At 42.4% G+C, this 25,759-nt stretch overlaps 1 protein-coding gene across 3 annotated transcripts in view; it reads right to left on the minus strand.

The window, feature by feature from the left end:
- The window catches only part of slc18a2 (solute carrier family 18 member 2), a 75,665-nt gene that overhangs the window by 25,392 nt on the left and 24,514 nt on the right, over positions 1 to 25,759 (minus strand). For all 3 annotated transcript variants that reach the window (XM_034215024.1, XM_034215023.1, XM_034215025.1), the window contains exons 2-11: positions 15,136 to 15,460; positions 12,608 to 12,666; positions 12,428 to 12,511; positions 11,244 to 11,336; positions 10,475 to 10,564; positions 10,287 to 10,330; positions 9,215 to 9,275; positions 4,736 to 4,831; positions 3,371 to 3,449; positions 2,632 to 2,683 (exon numbers count right to left, since the gene is read on the minus strand). In XM_034215024.1, the coding sequence (XP_034070915.1) occupies positions 2,632 to 2,683; positions 3,371 to 3,449; positions 4,736 to 4,831; positions 9,215 to 9,275; positions 10,287 to 10,330; positions 10,475 to 10,564; positions 11,244 to 11,336; positions 12,428 to 12,511; positions 12,608 to 12,666; positions 15,136 to 15,460 (983 nt within the window). The remainder of the gene's footprint in view (positions 1 to 2,631; positions 2,684 to 3,370; positions 3,450 to 4,735; positions 4,832 to 9,214; positions 9,276 to 10,286; positions 10,331 to 10,474; positions 10,565 to 11,243; positions 11,337 to 12,427; positions 12,512 to 12,607; positions 12,667 to 15,135; positions 15,461 to 25,759) is intronic.

Here is a 25,759-nt window from a genome sequence, read left to right on the forward strand (position 1 = left end):
AAGGAGTGCAAATACAAATACAATTTATTGAAATGTGAACTAAAAGTTATCAAGCATGAACCATCACAATTTTTTTTAAATAAAAACGAAATAATATACATAAGTTAAACTAAATGTTAATCTGTTAATTGACAGGCTAGGCCTGTGCAGGTGGTAACAGCTATGCCCAGCATGGGCTAAGTTCTGTAGGTACAGCTGGTGCAGATCCTCCTCCCTCAGGCCTGGTCCTCCTCCCTCAGGCCTGGTCCTCCTCCCTCAGTCCTGGTCCTCCTCCCTCAGTCCTGGTCCTCCTCCCTCAGGCCAGGTCCTCCTCCCTCAGGCCAGGTCCTCCTCCCTCAGGCCTGGTCCTCCTCCCTCAGGCCTGGTCCTCCTCGCAGGAAAAGACCCTCGGTCCTCTCTGGCCAAAGCAACAGACAGGACGTTCATAAAGCTGAGGTCTCCCCCAAAGTCTCTAATCATCCTTCCTGTGAATATGAGAGGGGAAAAATAGTGTAATAGATGCTTTGGACAATAAGAAATATAAAGTTAACTGTTGAGTTGCTCAGTTTTTTAGATTGACAGGGTTTAATAATACAAACAAAAGGAGAGGCACCGTAAAATAAAGATTGGGCTTTCAATAAATTGTGTTGATTTTGTCTTTTTAATTGTTTGTCTAAAGTCAAGTAGCTAGAACTGTTACTTATAGTTTGAATGATACAGTCTGGTTATAATGTTTGGAGGAGGCATCACAGGTAAGAGCACCATTTGTTGTGTTCCATCCACAACAAATGCACACAGATTGATGTGTGCGTATTTATCTATCTACTATTTCTTGAATCATTACTGTCAGTCCAAAACAAGAGATTTTGTTTTAGTAAACATTTTTTTAAAACATTATCTCTTTTCCACTACACTATCTTGAATATTTTAGTTTTTACATCACTACATTTATCTAACAGCTTTAACATTGTAAAGGTGTCACTTCGGACTCTGGGTAATTATGACAGTGTCCTACTATTTTGAGAGTTTGAACAAACCAGACCTTCATCTATTAATGTAGAAAATAGTCAGCACATTAAACCATTATGAAAGCAATCATTAGTTAGCTCATTGTTCAAAATGAGCTCCAACTACAACAGTTAAGTCAACTCTTGCATCGTTAATAACAATACAACAAATGATATAATATAACTTGTGTCTACTTTAAATACTTTAACAACACTTTCCTAATTATACTAACATACTTTTACTAAAGTAACATTAACATGTTTAAATGCAGGGCTTTTGTAAGAGAGTATTTCGCATAGTGTAGCATGGTCTACTTGACTTATCTAACCGAAGTGATCGTTACGTTACTTTGCAAACCGTCAAACCCCCACCCCCCCCCCCCCGCCCACACACACACACACACAAAAGGACACGGTAACATTGTGATTCACTTCAATTAATGATAACTACGGAGCTTGCTAACAGCAAGGCACAAGGCTACTTCACTCATTTAGCTAGCTAATGTAAGATACAAATGCTGTCGAGCCCTCACTGCTTGTAAAATAAAGAGCACAAACTGACTACTTACCGAGCCCCGCTGTTCTCCGTCATTTTTCTCCCGGGTTGTTGTGATCACATGACTGACAAAGCCGTGCTCTGATAGGCCAGAAGTCGGATTGCATTAGGGCTCGATTGCTTATCCTATCTGAGTAGCCCGGATGATGCTGCATCGCAATTTTGGACATCGAATTTTATACACCGAATTTTTTGACGTCGAATTTTTTTCACTTGAATTTTTGGGATCTGAATTTGAACATTCGAATTTTTTTCACTTTCATTTTTACATTTTTATTTCACATAGGTACATTCGGAGCAAAAACATTCAGATACTGTACATCATTTTCAAAGTAATTATTTTCAATGCTATAAATTCGGTGTCTAATCAAATTAAAATACTTCTGTCTCTTGTTTGCTTCCATACTTGTACCTTTGATACCCCGCCTCCGCCTCCCGTCTCTCGGCACTACAGTAGTACGTTTTTGTTGTATCTTTTTGTATATTCATATTTGGTGTGAATACTCATCTTTATTTTTTTAATGATACATTTTTCTATTGAGCTTGATTGAATGACTTAAGAAGCCAGAATTTAACAGAGTTACACACAACTAATATTAAAGTAAACTGAAAATACGAACGCAACATGCTAACCAAGCTAGCAAGCTAGAGCTAGTGTTAGCTGGAAACTTAGCATTTGGTATGCCAATCGACTGTCCTGACCGGGAAATAATACTACATTTAATTGATATAGTGCTTTCGTAAGTACTCTTGGACCCTTAATAATAATGAATAAATTATAAATAAATACTTTAAGAAGCATACAAGAAAACATACATACAAAATGAGACGAGAACACACTAAAAGAAAACAATGGACGCAATGAAAGTAAGAAAACAGATCAGTTGTTTAGAGCGCTGTCGTGATGATTCATAGTCAGTGAAAAGTCTTTCCTGTATGACTTACTGTGGTTACTGGCTGATTTCACTGCACACCCCCACATCTTAAAATTCAGTTCATGTTTTAAACTCCTCATGGATCAGTGCTCAATTGTCCCATAGTTGATTTCTGAATCCACAGTAATGGTGTAGTTGTCTTGCCCATACTTACACATATTACGCTGATTCCAACCACTGTTATTCCAATGAGAGCACAAAGCCATCTGTAAGGAGAGAAGAGACAGTCAGTATTCTCTAAAACACTTCAATAATATGTTCCAATACTTTCAGAATTATGCCAGCTTTCCCTAACCAATAACAACAATACTTCAAATATATATGTCACATACATTGCAATGCTTAATATCTGGGAATGAACAAGGTTCATCCAAAAGCAATGTGTTTCTGTTATTTTGGAAGGTTGTTATTTTTGGCAGTCCCTGAAGAGGAAACATGTTTCTAATGGGTGTAATGTGAGGTGGTGTAATATTTTCCTGAAAAGAAGGAAATACCAATAAGGTGATAATGAAACAGGAAATCCTTATCATGACTTATCTGGAAACCTTGATAAAACAGTCTCCCTTTTGTTTCAGGCAATAGGCCACAATTCAAGCAAATTCAACTGTTATAATATCTTATATGGACACACATATGGAACATATTGTGTACGAACCACCGGTTAGCTTTGCCCATAAGGGCGGAAGTTTTTATTTATTTATTTCATAGTCTTTAAATGTTCTTAATGTAGCTATTAATATATTCTCACAAGACTATGTTATATATATATAAGTCCCTCAATGCTGTATGTTCCTGTATCATAAAAGCCTCAATAAAGCCAACCTCTCAAACACCAAAAAACTGAAAAGTAAATATATACAGAGAGAACAGATAAGGATCATGTATCTCCCTACCTCCCCATCTTGAGCGCCAAGATGCCGAAGATGTAGGTTCCAATAAGGTAGGAGACGGATGCTGGTAAGAAAGCGACGCCTGGGTCAACACACACACACACACACACACACACACACACACACACACACACACACACACACACACACACACACACACACACACACACACACACACACACACACACACACACACACACACACACACACACACACACACACACACACACACACACACACACACACAGACTGAAGGTGTGATAAGCAGATCTCTATCAGCACAGCTTCCATTGTCTGTAATGAAGACTTGTGCCTTCCACCTGCCAGCACATGACACCCTAATATCCTGTTCCCCACCCATACTCTTTATCTGACCTAGACTTCATATACAGCGCACTGGAACAAACTAATAACACCAAAGACTGCAGGAAGCCTCGCTATAGAAAATATCTAGCGTGGTAGAGGAGTGCTACGTCAAGTCACTAAGTAAGGTCGAATTACTGCTTTGTGGTTATATGGCTCCGCTAACCACAACAACCTTTAGTACATTAAACAACAGACAGGTTTGTTTTATTTTCCATGCACCTCTCTAGTATTAAGCCACAGATCAGATATATTGGAGCGCTCAGCAAATAAATATTGTAGTTGGATGTTAACGTAAACACTTTTTACAATTTGATACTTGTAGAGGTCGAATACTGGATGTTTTCTGGTGCAGTTCTGGAGAAAAGCCACATTGTTGTTTTCCCATTGGTTATTGTTAACATGTCATGGCTCATTTTGACCTTTCTTCTTGAATCGAGTGTTGACTTTGCAAGGAAAAGGTTACAGTTAGTTACTACAAATACATTTTATTTTACAGTACAAAGCATGTGATGGGGTTTTCTTACATAATGTTCACGATGATGCTTTACTTAAATGCTTTCTGTTCGAGTTGTAAAATAAATGGAATTCAGGGGTTGTCTACAAAAAATAAAATGAAAACTATGACAAATATGGTTGTCAGTATTGTTAAGTAAATATAATGTTGTAATAGAGGCGAAACAATGTAAAACACTTTATTGTTGGTTATTTAAAATTCAGTTTCCCTGGGCACTGTCAAAGAGCTTCAGATAATTATCAGGATTTAACATTAAGGTCATACTGGTGGCTGGCGCTGCCCTGCTTTATAATCAGAGGTGTTTCTAAGAATCTGACCCCCTCTTCTATGTAGATGGAAAGAAACATGTGAAACACAGTGTACAGTAGTCTTGTAAAACATCGCCTGTAACGAAGACTACAACAATAACTGAAGAAAGTGTGTGTGGGTCCTCCTACTCGTTTTTGTGCGTAGAGTGTATTTTACTACTGAACTGAGCTTTTAAATACCTAGCTGCCATTTCTTGGAACACATGGTCTCCATCATCCAGATCGGCAGGGTCGGCTCCATCATGGCAATGGCCATATTTCCAAAGCAAATGGCACCTGGGGAGGAAGATTACGGATAAGTGGAAGCAGTGTCAATTATGGTCTGTCTTTGGTCCTTATTTGTTACCTCTTTAGCCGCCTGGATGACGGTATACACACATACAAACACAGCCTCTTTGTTCCTGTGCTGTCACTCTGTAACGGAGGTGATCTCTGGGCCCATAGATCTCGGCCTCCGTTACGGGTAATATAGCACTAAAAACATTGCACAGGAAGCAGGGGAATATATGTAATTTATGTAAGTTTGTCTGTCTCTGTTTCCTGGTTTCATGTTAAAAGTGTTCCCCTTCCCCCATGTCTGTTGATTGTGTGCACCTGGTGCCCTGTGTTGTCTCCTCCCCCCCCCTGTGTCGAATTGCTGATTAGTGTGTGTATTTAGGGTCTGTAGCCCTGTCTGTTTTGAGGCTGGTAGTGTGGGTGAGATCCTTGTGGCTGCTGACTGTGTTCAGGGAACAGCAATTGAGGCTGTGAATCATGTGCTTATGATTTGAATAAATGCCCACACCGGGTTGTATTTTTGTACGTTCTGCCTCTGTCTCCTTGCTTGGTCGGGCCGCTCAATTGTCAGCTTCACAATTGGTGTCAGAAGTGGGATTGACCAAGTGAGGAGGTGAGAGTGATGGAGGAACTGCGGGAGATGATGAGGTCACTCCTGCAGCTTCAGGCAGCCGGTGAGCAGCAGTTCGCACGGGAAGAGGAACGGAGTCTCCGGAGGCAGGACGGCAGATTGCCTGGAGGCTCGACGGGTGCTGGCTCTGCCACTGAGGCATCAGAGATCCTGGCGGAGAACCAGAGATTGGTGCAAGAGCAGAAAGAGGAGCAGCTCTGGTTACAGAGGGAAGAAGAGAGGAAGGCAGAAGCATTGAGAACGGTTGGAAAGATGGCGGCGCACACTCAGAAGAATAACAAGCCAAGGAAACCTGGAGGAAAGGAGTCGCAGCTTTTGATAATTGCCAAAACTCCGGAGTTCGTCCGGGAGGTGATGGGTTCCAGCGCCGGTGCAGGCAGCGGGGAGTTCCACGTTTACCGGCACCTCCGACGCAGGAAGAAGCGGGAAAAACTGAAGCGCAAAATGCGGATGGCAAAGATAGCCGAGAAGGTCCGTCAGGAGAGAGAGCGCGTCAGACCGCAGAACCAGCAGGAGCGCATGGAGAGGAAGAAAGGGAAGCTTCTTTTCGACTTCATGGCCCCCCCTGAGGAAGCCAAGATTCCTAAGACATTGTATTTCCTGGGGAGAGGGGTAAGGAAATGTAACGGAGGTGATCTCTGGGCCCATAGATCTCGGCCTCCGTTACGGGTAATATAGCACTAAAAACATTGCACAGGAATATAAACTTACAAACTTACAATGTAATTTATGTAAGTTTGTCTGTCTCTGTTTCCTGGTTTCATGTTAAAAGTGTTCCCCTTCCCCCATGTCTGTGGCTGTTGATTGTGTGCACCTGGTGCCTTGTGTTGTCTCCTCCCCCCCCACCTGTGTCGAATTGCTGATTAGTGTGTGTATTTAGGGTCTGTTGCCCTGTCTGTTTTGAGGCTGGTAGTGTGGGTGAGATCCTTGTGGCTGCTGACTGTGTTCAGGGGAACAGCAATTGAGGCTGTGAATCATGTGCTTATGATTTGAATAAATGCCCACACCGGGTTGTATTTTTGGACGTTCTGCCTCTGTCTCCTTGCTTGGTCGGGCCGCTCAATTGTCAGCTTCACACACTCCTTAACCTGAAGGGAAAGTACTGCTGATCTGAGATTTCAGATAGCATTGTTGAACGTCTTGGATGTGAGACTTTGCAGGAAGGGTTTGTAATTTTGATCTGCTGTTTGTTTTTTGTGTGATATGTCATAGTCATGGACTCCCTTTGACAAAAAGCGGACAAAGTTTTCTCCATTACCTGGATATCAGAACACTTAGAACAAATATTGATTATCAACTTTAGTTATTTCATCAGATCTGCGATCATATGTCTTGCACAGCATTCTGACTCCAGGCTGCTGGACAGATGTTCAACTCACATCGAGCCAAGGTGAATCGGGATAAGCTGGAAAAGGCCCCTGATGTAAGGTGTCCCCTGATATTCTTTGGGAAAGGCAGGGAACACAAGGTGGCCGTCACTATCCCCAGAGAAGGCTGGGTACACGCACTGAAAAAACTCAACCTTTGACTTTAATTGTATTATGACGAGAGATTTTTTGTTTTACTTCAACTTTATATCATTGCTTTCAACTAACCTAATACAGTTGACATTTGTTGACATAATACTTTTGAATAAAGCCAACGTTTCAGTTTTTTCAACATTGGATACTGATTGTGACATGTCACACTGAGATGCTCTCCATGTTGTAACAACCACAACCTGTGGTGTGATGGACAGAATGTTAAACAACATTTCTAGGGAAGCGATGGGTTTGGTGACCCTAGGATGTTTTTTGAGCAAGTTCTATATTTTGGTCCAATCAGGACTTGATGTGGTAAACAATTTAACCGACTTTAGTACAAGAAGCCTTGGGCAGGTTTATATACAGCTCTCTGGAAGCATTGTAGGTCCAGTGCCTTGCTCGAGGACACTTGGCATTACTTCGATGTTCCGGGACTTAAACCAGCGGCTCGCAAGGTCCCTATAGATTTAGTCATTAGCTGCGTTCACACCGCATTACTTTTCCCACTTTAATTCCGATATAGTTCCGAAATGTCGCGTTCACACCAAAAAGAGCCGGAACTAAAATTAGTTAATCAGAAGCTTTTTTACCCCCTTTTCCGTCCCTGCTAGAGAGCAGGGACTTTTGTGGGAGAAAAAGGTTTCTATGTCTGATTGGCTGGGCGGAATGCAAACCACGCCCCGTAAAACTCCCAAAAAGTTTTGTGAAGCCGCCATTTTATTATCCTCGCATTGCATTACGGCCCCTACACACGGCGGCGTGCGTTGCCGCTTCAACGCTTCTGCCCATTCACTTTGAATGGGGTGATGTCACGATTCGCCGAACTGCATTGTGGGAGCAAAGCGTAGCTTCTCTCGCGGTGCTCGCTGCAAAAGTAGAGCAATGTTCTACTTTTGCCGCCTCGACGGAGGCGTCAGCCAATCAAATCCCGCATATGCAAATCTGACAGTACAAGCGCTAGCCAATCAAACTGTGTGTATGTTGGGAGAGCCAGACCGCAGTTATTTCCCATATGTCAAAAAATGGAGGAGAAAATGATCGTGGCGATAGGGAATCACCCGGTACTATATGACCAGTCCCTCTTTACATACAGGGATACAAACCGGAGGATCCAGGCATGGGGGGAGGTGGCAGAGACAGTGGGTGAAACTGGTAGGTTTTCACCTGTTTGGGGAGTTTATATCCAGTGTACTTCGTTTGAATGAACAGCTAGCCAGCATAGACAGTATATTTAGCTAGCATGGATGTAGCATGAATGCTTTGCTTTGTATGTCCGGGGCGGGACATTCATGTGATTGGTTGTTGGTCGCGTTGCTCGCGTTGACTCCCCAAGCTCAAGACACGCCCACCGCCAAGCGGCAACGCACGCCGCCGTGTGTAGGCTCCGTTATTAGCATTAGCATTAGTTCAGCGCAGAAACGCAGAGAGACTAACTTATGGCAACACAAAAGAAAACATGGGAGCGGCGGAGTGATGAGGAGGTGTCGGCGTTCTGGCGATTTACTCGGAAGGCTTCAGTAGAAGCTGCTGGGATTCCCAGTTCTAATTAACTAAGTACAGATCGCGTTCACACCGGAATAAGTTCCTGGGGACGTCAGCGGCTTCATTTGCCTAATCCTTCCCCAGGAACTTATTCCGGTGTGAACGCGATCTGTACTTAGTTCATGAGAACTAAAGAGTTCTCATGAATTAAGTTCTCATGAACCTTTGTGGGAAACGTACTGCGGTGTGAATGCGCCTATTCCCACCTAAGTCTGACTGAAGTCGAACCAATGTGGACCCTTAGGAACAGGAACAATGTTTTGGTCAGGTGGAAGTATTCTAGACATGTCAAAATGGGACCGGACCCCATGGCAGGTACAGAGCACGCTGGAGGGAATACATATCCTGTCCAGTCAGAGAACTTAGTGGTCCACCAGGAACATGTGTTTGATGAAGGTGAGGGAAAATGGTGTCTGGGCTTAGTTTGCTGTAACAGCAACTGGTAGCAGTGTAAGTGTGAGGCAGAAGCTGGTCTGATTTCTGATCTTTTATATGCAAAACTCAATTCCTGCTCTGGATCCAGCAAATTAATTGTTGGCTTTGTGCTTGGCTGACCAACAAACACAAAAAGGTTCCGGTTACATTTCTCTTCCTGCTTTATCCCCAGCACCATAATAAAAGGCAATATCTTATTGATGATTCAGTGGGGTGAATTAGTGTTCTTCACATCTGCTATTATTTTCTTACCAGCTGCGATTAGGATGTATGGATCTTTCATCAGTGTTAACAGCGAGGTCCCCTTCTGACTCTGTGACAAAGGCAGATAACAACATGCTATATCAAACACAGAATTTATGATATAATTCAGTCGCAAGCATTCTCACTGTTTATAATTATATACATTTAAAGAACCTTTATAAAATGTGTGAGCCTAATGCAGCTTGTTGACATCCAAACAGAACTAACATGTCTTGATGCATGTCTCTGGGGAATCTTGTTAAAATGTCTAGGCAGGAATAGTTTGCTAAAAATTGCACGAGATGTAGAATATTGGAATGGTGAAATAATCTGCAAATAAAACCGATCCTTCTGCTGGCTTTGCCTCCATCAACAGATCTCAGATAATATAAGATCATGTGTCATTTTGAACAGAAGGGAATAAGCAATCTTTATCTCTTTTCTGAAGGAATTATTAATTAGTGTTTAAAAAATATCAATAATTTGTTCACTGAAGACTCGAATGAAAGATTCTTTCATTCTCCTTGAGCCTAATAGCCCCGGACATAGACCTGCTGTCCGTCTGGCTGACCAAAGTCTCAACTCACGCTGAGGAACAGGAATGGAGAAGAAGACAAACTGACATGCAGCTTAAAGCGTTACAAATGGTTGCAAATCAGGATCTCTGTTTTCTGAAATGTTCTACTTATTAATACTGATTTCCTTTATTTTTTCCATATAACCTTCTAATTGGCTGATGCCTGCCTTTTGGAAGCTAACGTCAATGATACCCCAATCCACAGATCAGAGGAAAGAGCTGGTCACATTTCAATTGGTTGGAGAGCTGAAGGTTGGATCCTGACTGTTAAATTGTCCCTGTTTTCTTCAGAGATGTCAGACACTGTGTCTGACTCCATTTACATTTACCAAAAGCCATATGTGTTGATGCACATCATCCACCTTCTTAACATTTCTTAACCCACTTCCTGTATTGACCATACAATGTCATCAAACATCTTTAAAATGATGTGCAGCTGTAAAGGTCATCTTAATGAAGGATGTTAACGTTCAGGAAATGAATGAACAGGGAACACAGACTCACCTCTGGGGCCACCTTGCAGGGCTGTAGAACAAAGAGCTGCAGAGCTGTGAAGACACACAGTGTATCAACTTAATGTAACATTAAACATGTGAAGATATGTTCAACAATGTAAAGCTCACACATTATTATTTCCATCCATTTTGGCATGACTCTTGTTGATTTAAATGTAAGTAACAATGTAAGTGTACCTCCATCAAACAAAGCCAGGCTGGCCAGAATGAGGAAAGGAGCGGTCTTCCCCACAAACTCGTACATCACACTGCCGAAGGGGGGGCCAACTGTGGGGAAACATCAGCTTTATTATCACGTTAGTTACTGCAGCTTTGTTAAGTGTGTCAGGTTAGTTTTGAAAAAGTGTTGAATACATGTTTCAACATTTGATTTGATAGATTAGATATGCATGCCATTTTTTCTTAATCCATTAAATATGTTTTGTTTAATTGCATTCATAAAATGTTATAATATTAAGCCCAAACTTATTTGACTCTCTTACACTCAGTTGTTGACAGATGGTGAATTGAATGAAATGGTGAATTTGATTTGATTGAGTTCATGATTTTATAAAACGGTTTTATTTTTTTTGTGTTCAGAACAAATTGAAATAGCAAAACTATAAAAAGATATGCTATAAAGGGGGATCTCGAGCAGTCTCTCTTTCTGTGATATCTTTACACAATTGGTTCGGACGCCATTGCATGTTCGTAGCATTTGAGTACTTTTGAATGGCTAGCTAATGGGCGCCGCTTGGTTTAAAGAAAAGGCAAGCATGGTCTATGGGCCCAGTGGATGTGGAAAAGAAGATCCAGTTCTCTTCATACGCTCATGTTTGGCACCTAGCATGACAGAATGTTGTTCTGTGTTCTCACGCTCTCTCAGGGTCGAAAGGATAGAAAAGCAATTGACACATTTGACTGTTCACTGGCCCAACCAGACTGGCCCAATCATCTGTGTACATACTTAGCACCCCCATTGCAAGACCCCCCAGGGCGATTCCGATGGCGCGACTTCTCTCCTCATCATCTGTGTACACACTCGCAAGCATTCCCATACCTGAGAACAAACAGAGGTACAGATCCTGCAATAACAACCACTCGTTGAAAAACATGTTGGCTATGTAAAAACGTAGCAGACACAAATAATGTGGTACATATATACTTATATATGTAATAGTGGTAAATGTCATAACGCTAATTACATTAGCTAATTAAAAAACACATGGCTCATTTTGGGATAAACTGGAACTCATGTTGACATGTGTTCGTTTGGGAATTTTAGCCTCTGCTTCTTTTACTCACGATTATGTTTGAGTTCTATTTTTCCATCCTTTCGTTTGAGGATTCTAAACAAATGGCAGTACAGTTTATTATTGGGACTTTTTCATTATCTCTGGATTCAGATGTCAGGTGGTTTCGATAGCTTTCAGGCTGAATACAGGCTGAAGTAATTGGCTATTAGCTAGCATGTCCAATTAGGCTGACGGAGCCTTACAAAGCCAGAGGTATGCCACTGCCTTTAATACCACACACACGTGAAATAAAGGACCTACAGGAGTTTAATAATGGAGGGCAGTGTTGAATTAGGTGTATCATAATTAATACTTCTGTTGCACAATGTCTGTTGCAGAAGTTGTTATGTTGTTTCTGATTTTCGATGGTTGTGGCCTAAATGGATCCTTTAGCTTACCACTTTCACAGTAACGTTTTAAAAGGGAGTTACCATCTTTAAAAAAAAACATATTGTCTTTATACTTTATCTCAATACGGGTACATGTAGGAAAACATACAGTTATCTTTATGCAGCTTTGCTTACTTTGTCCAACATAAGCAACATTTTCAATTCTTCCGTTACACAACAAACAGTCCATATAGGCTTTTGGATGTGTGCTTCATGTTTAGATTACAAACTAAAGTAAGATAGTCCAAAACACCACTTTCTTTAAATACTTGTGTAGCATCATAGAAGGCAACCTGCTCTCTCTACAGGAGGAGGTCAGCACATCCTGTCTAATCTGGCAACATTTAGGCTACAAACAACTTCTAATGCAGCACTCCTTTAAATGCACACGCTCAGGCTGTTACTCAATGTCCTTTGAGAATCTACATTCAGATGAATTGAATGGTGTAAAAGAAAAAAGATCTTACCGGCCACAGAGGAGCAGGAGGAGCCGACACCCTGCAGTGATCGGGCCACAAACAGCAGAGCGTAGCTCGACGAGAAGGCAAACACTACACATCAAAGAGCAAAAATATAGACAAAGAAACATCAGGCAAGAGGAAACATTAGGATTTTCTGATGAAGACGACAGGTGGAATAGGACTTACTGATTGTAGACATGAACATGATACAGAAGCCAGCGAATAAGGGAAGTTGGTATCCTACTCTGAAAGGACCAAGAGAAAAAGGACAGATTATAATTCAAGAGAAAGCATGTCACACACAAACACACATTAACTAAATGGCTTTATTCAAAGATGGTATTCTTCTCAGCATACTATCACTTTCTAAAGTAGAGTTACTTTGCGAGGAAGAGATCTTTTTGTGTGCTTAACGAGTCAAATCTATTGTCAGTCCGAAGACATTTTCGCAATGGCAACCAGCACAGGTATTACGGATGAACATTTGATCCAAATGTTAATAAGGGGTTAAAGTTACAGTTTGTGCAACATGAAGTGAAACCAAATCATAAAATGAAAGTCAAAATAATCAAAAATAAACTGCATAGCACATTGTGTCCTGTAACCCCAGGAACACTGCATCAATTCTGTAGTTGCATGACTCAGTTACGATTGTAGCGGAGCAGGATGACAACGTCTTCTTTCATTAAAATGTTTAAAGCTGCCATGCACATCAGAGCTGTTGTAATCCCCGCAGATACCTGACATGCTTGACTTGCCTTCTATTGTCCTCTGTCAGGATGGAAGGTGACTAAGAACCACTAATGTTCCTCAATTACAGCATATCTGAGCGCCCATCTGAGACACTGAATATTGCTTTGGAGATTAGTGTCACTATTGTTGGAGCATCCATGCTTCTCCATTTCCTGTAAACATTTATCTCACATTCTGCTCAAATCGTCACACCGACTCTGGTTTAAATTAAGCCCAACGTGGAAATGTTAAATTCTCCTCAAAGAATGTTGTTGTTGCTCAACTTGCAGTAAAACACATTTAAACAGGAAAATCTAAGGCCCACACACACACACACACACACACACACACACACACACACACACACACACACACACACACACACACACACACACACACACACACACACACACACACACACACACACACACACACACACACACACACACACACACACACACACACACACACACACACACACACACACACACACACACACACACACACACACACACACACACACACACACACACACACACACACACACACACACACACACACACACACACACACACACACACACACACACACACAGTGCCACCGTGTTTAGAAAGGTGTTGATTGACCAGTGTCACGGCCTATCACACTCTTATGTTGGTTTAAAATAGAGGAACTCAACCATCCATGAAACTGGAAAGTCACACACACATCTTTGGGAACTGCTCTGTATTTCATTCAGTTGGATTAGCTGATATGACGTTACACCCTCAAAACCCATGTGACATTTAACTGACCTGTTTCCCCTCTATAACTGGAACAGGGAGTCTGTTTGCTGCTTTCTCTCTCTCCGATTTGAGTCGGATGTTGAATTAAATAAGTCCACAAGTGTTATTCTGTGTTGACCTCTTGCAGGCTTTACAAACAAAAGAGGACATTTAAAAACAATTCTGCCCCCCGGCTAGCAGGAAGCCTCAGTGTCTGTCATACTGCCATCCTCTGTCCTTCGTCATTCTGCTTTAAATGAAATCATTGTCTTTCCAATGTTTTCTGCCTTTTCTCTTTAACATTTCTTGCACACGCTGAGTTGTGTAAAATGCCACATACGACCATGATTGTTCTGTTCCTCACATGGATTCAAATTAGCTGTAACTGCATAGTGCAATTGACAATTTCAGTGACCAGCAGAAACAAGCCTGATGGGTCAGAGTGACAGCTACACATGGATGGTGCTGTTATAGGGAGAGTAAGAAATGCAACTGAATCTTTAGGTCATAATTCTGCATGCAGTAGGAAACTCTGGCAATATACCTGACATTAACAGAACAATCTATCGAAAAAGGAAAAAAAAACTTGTGGATTCACCGATAATACAGACAAAGGCTGAAAGCACTTATAATGTGTGCTATACATTCCAATTCAGTGCTGTGTCAAACACTATTTAACCTAAAAACCACCCAGTGATCTGTCCTGAAGTGTTTTTAAAATGTAATGACTCAAATTGTAAACTGAATTAAATGCAAGGGATTAAAGTAGCTTTCATTTTAGAGTAAGAATAACAACAATGCATTACTTATGTTCTTTATGTGACAACCACAAGAGTTCAGACGGCTTCTACTCCATTTCTAAGCTGCTAAGTCACCAGTAATGTTCCTGGTTTACTGTGAAATGTGTTAACCAGTTAATTCCCAGTGGTGTAAAGTAACTAAGTAGATTTACTCAAGTACTGTACTGAAGTACAAATGTGAGGTACTTGAGTATTTCAATGTTTTGCTACTCTGTACTTCTACTTTTACTTTTGGTACTTTAAGTATAATAATATGCTAATACTTTTGTGAATTTACTTGAGTAACATTTTGATGCAGTACCTTTAGTTGTAACAGAGTATACATTTGACTGAAGTACAAGAACTGAGTACTTCTCCCACCTGTATGAATCCCCCCAGTTGAGTGTTCCCTCCCCCATACAGACACAGAGGGGCCTACCTGTTGGTGAGGGGCCCGATGAAGGGGTTGACCAGTAGCTGCACGGTGGCCTTGGAGGCAAACAGCAGTCCCACTTTCACATTCTCATTGAGCAGCGTGCTGCTGGACTGGGGGCATTCGGAGGAGTTCTGTGGCAGCTCTGGAGCAGGGGGGGGGTCCGTAGAGCTGACTGTGGTGTTGGGGCCCGCGGTCCTCACCGTGTTGTCATATAAGGACACGATGCTGTGGAAGGCCCCCGCTGGAGCCTGCTGTGTCAGGGTGTGGTTCTTCAATGCCATCTCTGCCGACTCATCCAGGCTGTACAGGTAGCTGGGGATTATGGGAACTGGTGGGCATAAAGAGTTGAGAAGAGAGGGATGTGAGGAAACACGACAGAACCACTGACTGATGCTCCGTAGCACAATAGAAAACCAGGGGCCATTTCAACATTTCAGCAGAGCAGGAAGGGTGCTCCACACCTTGAATCCACAGTTTCTTTAACCACTGAGGGGTTTGTTCACCTAACATTACAAAGTCCACATTTCTACATTTCAACGAATCGAAAAATATGTGCCTGTTGCAGAAAACTTGATTGTGTGGAAATGTATAGAATATAACATACATTACATTGCATTACATACATCTTTCTTAAAAGTGCTAGGAAAATGTTGAAGCCACTGGTAACAGACAATAGGATGAGGACACATGACATGATATTTGTAGAGTGATTCGCTGAGAGGAAGAAGACCTGGGGCCTCATTTATAAACGGTGCGTATGCTCAAAAGATGGCGTACGCCAGTTTCTAAGCAATGTTTGCGATTTATAAAATACTAACTTGACGGGAAAACGTGCGGTCCTCCACGCAAACTCTGACCCATGCGTACACACTAAGCACAACAACGGGAGAGACGAGAAACTGCGACACCGTTGGCAGAAGGAAGAATGGAGAGAAATGTGTGGAAATAATACCATCAATAAAATGTTACCTCTCATTTATCATATATGAAGAATTCATTTTCAAACATTGATTAAAGCCAATCTTAAAATGATTAAACAAACGCCTGTTTGAGACTCCTCAGTGCACACAAAAACATAACTTGGAGAAATAAATAAATACGGATATGTTATTTAAAACCACCTCGAATATGTTGTGTTAATGTTATGAAATGTTTTCTCATAAATGATGCGGTAAGCAGGAGGACAGAATTACGTCTAAACTGACACCGTTTTGCATTTCTATAGGTTGTAGATACGAGCATGGTTTTATACTATCATGTTTAATCGTGTTTTATGCCGTTTGCTAAGACTTGATAAGTCGCTCATAAAACACAGGAGGTATGGAAACTAAGAACACCATATATTTGGTAGATTTGGCAGCTGATATAACTCAACACATTAGTTTTATTTCCTTTAACTGGGGGATATAGAGTTGCTGCAGTGGAGACGCTGCGCACAGCTGATCGACAGATGGAACACAAACCACCAAATAAAAACATAAACATTATGTTCCCATCAGCAAAAACATGTGGGTTTGCTATCCTGGCTCCAAAATGGTGGAATGAGCTCCCCATTGACATCAGGACAGCAGATAGCTTACACACCTTCCGGCGCAGACTGAAAACTCATCTCTTTCGACTCCACTTCGAGCAATAGAACTATTAACAAAGCACTTATATACTAATAAAGGACTGGCTTATCTAAAGCCAGTTGAGTAGCACTTGAAATGTTTGGCTCTATGAAACCTGATGTACTTATATGATTCTGTTTTCTTCAAGGTTGTATTTTGTTGGTCGAACTCACTTATTGTAAGTCGCTTTGGATAAAAGCGTCTGCTAAATGTAATGTAATTAATTGACTCCACTCCGCAGGGATCGCCCTGCTAGTGGAGCCTCGCAGCGGCGAAACCGTGCCGCGCCACACTAATTGCGCCGCATAAGCGCATGGTGCGCCGCATTTTCGGCTCAGTTGAAGCACCCACCGCAAGGTGAGGCCCCACGCAGTCTGCATGATCGGCCTGTAGGGAGGGACAGCCCTGTGTGTATTTTGTAATTCACTTTTTTCGGACCACTTATTTATTTATTTTGGTGACGATCCGACCTCCATGCTGCTACTCTGGTTCAAACTGCATCCACCAAACAATGTCATTTGTCTCCACCTCCCCAAAAGAACCAAAATCTGACACGGTGTGAAATGTCTTTTTTAGCTGTTCTGTCGTCATTTCCTGCGATCTTCTTCATGCAGTCAGTCAAAAATGAATATTAATGCGGGGCGTTTCTTTGACTATTTATAGGCAAATATGCGTTACGTGAAGCCCACAAAAGCTGCGCCGCATTTCGAGTTGACTGTGATTTATAAAGGGAAACCGGCGTAGGATGTGCCGTACGCAAGTCCTGTGCCGGTACGCAGTGTTTTATGAATCGGAAAATGTCTGTGCGTATTTATTTGCTTTGTCCTATGCAAGCAACCTTCCCACGTGAATCCTACGCAAGGCTTTATAAATGAGGCCCCTGGTATGGAAAAACAATCTCTATAAAATATAGAATATAATTTAAAATTCTTCTCCTAGCCTACAAAGCACTTAATGGTCGGCACCATATTATCTTAAAGTACAATTCGGATTTAAGTCCCATGGTCTTTGTGTTACTAGCAGAGTGATCTGCTTTCTTCAGGATTGTTTCTTAAGAGTTGTTCCTGTAGACAGGGATGGTTCTTTCACAAAGCTGTGTTCTAGTTGCAAATGGTTTGAGGTGTGTACGACAGAGATATGATGTATTATAAAGACTGTGACTAAGCAAAGACTTAGTAGAATGCCGAGAATATGTAACACAACGGACAACATTTTGTCTTTAGTGAAACAACTGTTGATGCTGTTCACAGACTTTAGAGCCCAGCCCATTCATACCTTTGTTTGTAGCCTTTATTTAACCAGGTGAAGCCCCTTGAGATCAAAAGATCTCTTTTTCAAGGGTGACCTGCAAAATAAATAAATAAACCTATAATTCTAAAATGATAGAATGTGTTGATAAAACATAACCTGTAGGCAGATAATGACATGTGTTTGTTAAGGCAGCGTTTAAAACCTAACCCAAATTGCACAATCATTGCAATATTAAAAATCATAATAATAATAATGATCTGGTTTCATTGTCTCGTGTATTACATTTGTTTCATGTCCTGTCTGTTTTTATGTATTTATGCTATGTTTTTATACAGTTGTTGATGTACAGCACTTTGTTCAACTCTGTTGTTTTTAAATGTGCTATATAAATAAAATGGATTGGATTGGATAACCTTAACTCTGTAAAGCCCAAATATAGATAAACATTAGCACGGTTTTTTTACCTTTCAGATGTTGTTGTAGGGAGCCTCTGGTGCAGATATGAAAGAGTTTTCACATTTTCTACATTTTGTTAAGTTTTTAGGGAAATGTTGTAATATTGCAACGTTGGGATTAGGTGGGAGCAGAATTTCTGTATTTCTACTCACATTGTCTGAATAAATATATTGAACAACTAAGGGTTAATTTGCAGGATTTATTGCTTACTTAGCCCTATATCAGTAGCATGAATAATAATCACACATCAGTCATATTTTTTATGAATAGTCATTTATTAAATAGTAATACAATGGTAGTCCCAAAAACAGTTCCTGTCGTCGGAAAAGCACAGACGGACGTCACACTTGCTGCATTGCGTGTTTGTTTACCCTTTACGGTAAAAACGATAGACGCCGGAGGCGGGCGCGTGAGGCTCAGGTTTGGGAAGGCTAAACAACTTTTTCAACCTGACGCTGCCCGCCTCCTGCGTCTATCGTTTTTCCAACCCAGTTTAGATTTAACCACGCCTACTTCCTTATTACACAAGCATCGACGTAGCTCTATACGCGACGTCATCTTCGGCAGCCTGTGTAGTAACCATTAGTGATGGGATTTCCGGCTCTTCTTGGTGAGCCGGATCATTTGGCTCCCAAACGGTTCAGTTTACCACATATTATACCTTTTATAATTAAATCAAATGTAGCCCTGTTTTGACTAATGAATGATTTATGTGTACACATATATCACTTAAATTATTCAATACATCCTTTGTACTGAAGTATTCAAAAGTAAAAATTACATGTTTAATATAAATGATTTGCTGTGGCCAAATGTTTTCATTGCATTTACAGACCCTTTTAGCTCTCTGATACCACCCAATGAATGCACTGACTTGCTTGTAGAACCACACTACACAAAGCAGATAGCAAAATTATATTTAAAGAAAAGGCCCTGACAAAACAGCAGGGCTCTAGTTCAGTATTAACTATAGAAAAAAAGACAGCAGCAGCTGACATCAAATCTTTGCTGAGCCTAAGGATAATCATAAATAAATAACATAGTGAAAATAAATATATTGCAATGCTCAAAACGGCAGCATCCAACCGCCTCTAATCATAAAAAAACATAATAAAAATAAAAGTATTGCAATGCTCAAAACAGCAGCATCCAACAGTCTCTAATCCATGTCACTGCATGCATGCACAGAGCAGCTGTAGCGCGGAGATCATCATATCATTCTGTCAAACAAAAAAAATGGCTCGTTTGCGGGCGCGAGCCGGCTCCCGTCGTTCACTTAAAAGAGCCGGCTCTTTGCTCTTCGCGACCGACACATCACTAGTAACCATGCTTAACAAACAAAAAACTCCCGGCTTGCCTCCCACACTGCCCGGCTTACTAGATATTACCTTATCTGACTACCGGTTGTATTAAAGGTCCCATGTTATGGCCATTTCTACTGATCATGATTCCATTGTTGAGGTCTACTAGAATACATTTATATTGTTCAATGTTCCAAACTCACATTGGTTTCTCATACAACATCTCTGTATAGTATGTGTATTCCTAAACGGCTTGATGGAGCTCCTACCACTGCCTACTTTCCACATTCACCAACTCAGCAACCCGGCACCCTGGAAGCAATTAAAGAGCAGGAAAACGCTGGAAAAAATATGTGAAAACAGGAACAAAACCACCTTAAGGTAATGCTCTCGACAAAGCATCAGCCATCACATTTTCGTAACCTTTGAGATGTTGGATGTCCAAATGGAAAGGCTGTAGAAATAGAGACCATCTCATTAACTGCTGGTTTGGGTTCTGCAAAGACTGTAGAAAGGTCAGGGGATTGTGATCTGTGTATATCACTATTGGCCTATAACCACTCCCTATATACACTTCGAAGTGCTGCAATGCCCAGATCAATGCCAGTGCCTCCTTCTCTACAATCGAGTAGTTCAACTGGTAGGAGTTAAACTTGCGTGAGAAGTAACTGACCGGGAGCTCCATACCAGAGGCATCTTGCTGTAATAACACGGCACCGGCACCCGTATTACATGCATCCACTTTCAGATGAAAAGGTTCCTCAAGACGCGGGGCTCTCAGCACTGGAGCGCCAATTAGAAGATCCTTAACGTCCTTGAAAGCCTTCTGACACTGAACTGACCAGTTCAACTTCATCCTTGGACTTATCAGGTCAGTCAAGGGAGCAACAACCGAGGAGAAGTTTTCACAAAAACAACGGTAATAACCTACCATGCCAAGAAAACGAGCCAACTCCTTCCTGGTGGTAGGCGGAGGAAACCTCTCAACTGCTTCCACTTTTGCCCTTACTGGACGCACAGTACCCTGACCAACGACCTTACCCAGATATGTCACTGTGGCCTTAGCAAACTCACACTTGGCCAAGTTCACAGTGAGATTTGCCCAGACCAAGCGATCAAACAGGGCCTGGATGCGCTGTAGGTGCCCTGACCATGTGTCACTATACACCACCAAATCATCTAAATACACGGCACACCCTTGTAACCCAGAAACCACACGGTTCATCAAGCGCTGGAATGTAGCCGGTGCGTTTCTAAGACCAAATGGCATGACCGTGTAAGAGTATAACCCTGTAGGCGTTATAAAGGATGCAATTTCCCTGGCCCGTGGGGTCAGTGGTACTTGCCAGTAACCTTTAAGAAGATCAAACTTGCTTACAAACTTAGCTGCACCAACTTGATCCACACAATCCTCCATCCGAGGTAGGGGAAAACTATCTGGCTTGGTTACAGCATTTACCTTGCAAAAATCAGTACAGGGTCTAAAAGTTCTGTCAGGTTTAGCCACTAACAAACATGGTGAGGCCCAGCTAGAATGTGAGGGTTCTGCAATGCCATTATCTAGCATGTATGCAACCTCTGACTCTAACTGTTCACGTTTTCCAGGGGAGTTTCTGTAAAACCGCTTGTTTTATGGGCGTAACCTCTCCCACGTCAATGTCATGTTCCACCAGATGCGTCCGTGAAGGAACATCTGAAAATAGGGTAGGATATGACCTGATAAGAGAGCACATATCATTGTGTCTAGACCGTGGCAAATGTTCCAAGAACGTGTCCAGTTTACACAGGGACTCTGAATTATTCAACCGACCTTGTGTTCTACAGTCAAGTTCATCAACCTCGGTTTCCACCAAGGAAAGAGACCCTGCCACGTTTAAAGGAACTGCCACAGCTGCCGGTTTAACTTCTGCTTCGCTTCCTGAAACAACACGAGAGAAATAGGGCTTTAACAGGTTTATATGGCACAACTGGGTGGACCTCTTCCTATCTGGCGTGGAGATGACATAATTCTGATCTGACACCTGACGCACTACAGAGTAGGGCCCCGCAAATTTTGCCTGAAAAGGGGAAGCAACTAAAGGCAACAAGGCCAGCACTGGATCCCCAGGGCTAAAAGTGCGGTTCTCGGTTTTCCTGTCATACAAGGACTTCATTGTCTGTTGACTTTTCTCCAACTTCACCTGGGCCTGCCTAACCGATTCAAAGAGACGCCGTTTGAAACCATTTACATACTCCCGCAGGTTGGCTGGTGGATCAGGAATCTCCCAATCCTCTTTTAGTACTGCTAGCGGGCCCCTAACATGGTGACCAAAAACCAGGTCGTTGGGGCTGAAACCAGTGCTAGACTGTACGACCTCCCTTGCCGCCAACAACAACCAAGGCAAACCTTCTTCCCAGTCACGATTCAACTCATTGCAGTATGAACCTAACAAGGACTTCAGTGTTTGGTGGAACCTCTCAAGTGCCCCCTGGCTCTGTGGATGGTAAGCGCTCAAGGTTACATGTTTCACATGAAGTTGTCTCATAATCTGCTTAAATACATGTGAAGTGAAGTTAGTACCTTGGTCACTCTGAATAGATACCAAAGATGGAAATAAACTGACTGCGTTTTTTCATCACAGACTTAGCTGTAATGTTCCTCAATGGATAAACCGCAGGATAACGTGTGGACTGACACATCACCGTCAGCAGATATGAACTTCCAGTCTTAGACTTGGGCAATGGGCCAACACAGTCAATCAGCAGACGATCAAAAGGGGAGGACACTGCCGGAATAGGAGACAGAGGCACCGGTTTAATAGTTTGGTTAGGTTTACCCGTTAATTGACAAGTATGACAAGTCTTAATAAAGACAGAAACAGTCTTCTTCAATCTGGGCCAGTAGAAATACCGCAGCACTCTGTTGTATGTCTTCTGCACTCCCAAGTGACCCGCAACATCATCATGAGCTGTTTTCAATACCCCTTCTCTCAGCTTGTCTGGTATGACAAATTGAAATATTGCTTCCCCAACAAAACCCTCACCGTGAGGCGACCATTTCCTTACCAATACCCCCTCTTGTAAGAAATACCCATGGGCTGCACTGATGATTTCCTCAATGGGGCGAACCTGGGACAAGAGCTCCTGCAAAGTTGGATCCTCCTGCTGCTGTTTCGCCAATTCACTACGAGAGACAGACAATGGAACAACAGGTAGCGCCAAAACAATATTCTCAGAAATGACTTTTTTATCTTGTGCTTTATAGGTCTGGGCTCGTGTGACTGCACAAGCTGGAACTACCTTTGTCAGCTTCTTCGCAGGGTCAGCAAGCTCGCCCCTCACTGGCTTAGAGGACACCACTGGTTAAAGAGGCACATCAGGCCACACTCTGCCGCCAGCCAAATAATTTCCGAGGATGACTGCCACTCCCGGAACAGGCAAAGATGGCCGGACTCCCATGGCAACCTCACCCTGCCATAAATCACAGGACAACACCAACCGATGCTTTGGAGCAGACAGCAACTGCATCCCCATTCCCTTGAACCATACACCACTTCCAGTGTCCGTTACCGAGGAAAATGGAAGAACATGTCACTTATGTATGAATCGATAGCACCTGTGTCTCTCAGTATCTTAACAAGGAATTTTGTTTCACTTCCCTGCAAAGACACATAACCCTCTCGTATGGAAGGGGCATACCCTGGATCAATTTCATCTGCCAACTGGGAGGGGCGAGGCTTCACCTCTTGCAGGGCTGGTCCGTAGTTAGAAACCGCAGCAGCAACTGGTTGCGGGGTAGTATAGAGTTTAACCGCAGCTATAGACTCATACCTAGCAACCTGGTGGGGAGAAGCTGCAAGGGCAACAGGCCTGGGAAACTGAACATTTTGGAGTCCCTTGGTTTTTGCAAGTACTGGGCATTCCTTTTTCTGGTGTCCTTTACCCAAACAAAAGTAGCAAGTACTTAGATCGACATTACATCTGGGGTCGCCAGACCAGTTATTTCTGCTCCCACAGTCAAATCTCTCCCCTGAATGAATCTTGTGTGTTAACGTGTATTCATCAGCTAACACCCCGGCGTCTGTTGCATTTTTAACCTTATGCTCATTCAGGTACGTAGCAACACGTTCTGGAAGAATATCTTTTAATTGTTCAAGAAGGAACAGTTCCCTCAAATCATTAAGATTTACTACTTCGGAAGCCGTGACCAACCGATTAAATTTCATCGTCAGCTCCCGAACAAGTTCCACATAGGTCTGTCCTTCTGACTTCCTTAGCTTCCTGAACTGCTGACGGTAGGCCTCAGGCACCAACTCATAAGCTTTTAGCACTGCAGTCTTTACCCTTAAGTAATCTTCACTGTCAGCCATACTTAATGCAGAAAATGCTTCTTGAGCCCTACCAGTTAACACACACTGTAACAGCAATGTTTTCTCTGAATCAGACCACTGTCGTCTTTGGCTAAGTCGCTCAAAAAGTCCAAAAAAATAATCTACAGTCTTCTCCTCGAATTTCGGTAACAACCTCAAGTCATAAGCTATTTCAAAAGTAGCTGGGGACACCCCAGAAGAAAGCTTACCCTCTTGGATGAGGTCCAACTTGTAACGCTCTTGTTGCAATTCAGCTTCCCGCACCACTGTAGTTAACCTTAAACGCTCCATCTCAGTTTCCTGGTCACGAGCTCTAGCCCGGTCCTCACGAGCGAGACGTTCACTGTCTTGTTGGTACTGCAGCAGCATTATTTCCTTTCTCTGTTCAAATGTCATTTCACCAAAGTCAAACAAAGAAAAACCTGCACTTCTCTGCCGCTCTGGATTTATATCTGCCTTCGCCAACTCCTCCTCGGAGCCATCATCGACAGCCCCTGCTGGCAGAACTTCTTGCAGTATCAACTGGGCCTGTAACATAGTCACTATGGTGTCTTTACGACCCTGCTTTGGAACGTCTACCTCAAAATGCTCTGCAATTTTTAACAGTTGGTCTTTAGTACATTTTTCTAGTAGTTCCACACTGGGACACTTCACAAAATCTGTCAATGTAGCCATGATTATGCAAACTCCCTTGAACCCGGTGCACAGACACCTAAAAATATATATATATTTTTGTTTCACTCTGGAATACCTCTCCCCTAGCTAACTGCCTACCCAATACTAGCTATCTTGTCTCACCCTAGTCTTCATGCATGCCACGACAGGTGTTTTAAACACTTACCCAATGACCCGGTAAAGCCCCAGAGAAGCTGTTACTCACCAAGACTTCCACAGACGTGTACCCATGACAAAAAAATGTCGAATCATGTTTATGCACAAAAATAACAAACAAAAATAACAAACCAACAAGCTCCCCTGACGGAGATGTTGCTTATGCCTATCAGGAAAGGTAATTCCAAAGCTACTCCTTAATGCCCCACACCAGGAACAACCTGTCTACACAATCAAGGCAAACAAATCAAGTAAACAACTATCACCTGGTTCTTGGATCGGACGAGCCCCCATATCTTACAAGCTGGCTCTGCTGGTAACATAAGGACAACAGTTCCACACCGGAGTTGCCCAAAACAATCATTTATTTTATGCAACACAGTGGTTACAAACAACAATAAAACAGAACAAAGGAGCGGTGTCCTGCTGCACCGAGCAGGGCAGCTGAGAGAGAGCGAGAGCCTGTTCTGCAGCCCTCTTATATCCTGGAATCAAGTCCCACAGGTGGGTCCCATCACTGCTGATTACAACAAACACACAGGTTACAGCAGCACCACCTGGTGGACAACCACATGGGTTATCACAATAGCAACACTAACGTCAAAGACACACAAATTATATTTAAATGTTTACCAGGATGCAGTGACAAAAAAAATATTTGGGAAGGCTTAGCCTTCCCTAGCCTACAGTACCCGCCGCCCCTGCCTTTACTGCAGTGTCTGCAGCATCTTCTCTTTGTCTTCCCTGGAAAATGTGCCATTAGGTCCTTGCGTACATCTAGTGGAGGTTGTATCTCTTGGATGGGGCCCCGCTTGGTGGACTCCCGTTG

This window comes from Gymnodraco acuticeps, unplaced genomic scaffold (genome assembly GCF_902827175.1).
Source record: "Gymnodraco acuticeps unplaced genomic scaffold, fGymAcu1.1, whole genome shotgun sequence".
NCBI lineage: Eukaryota > Metazoa > Chordata > Actinopteri > Perciformes > Bathydraconidae > Gymnodraco > Gymnodraco acuticeps.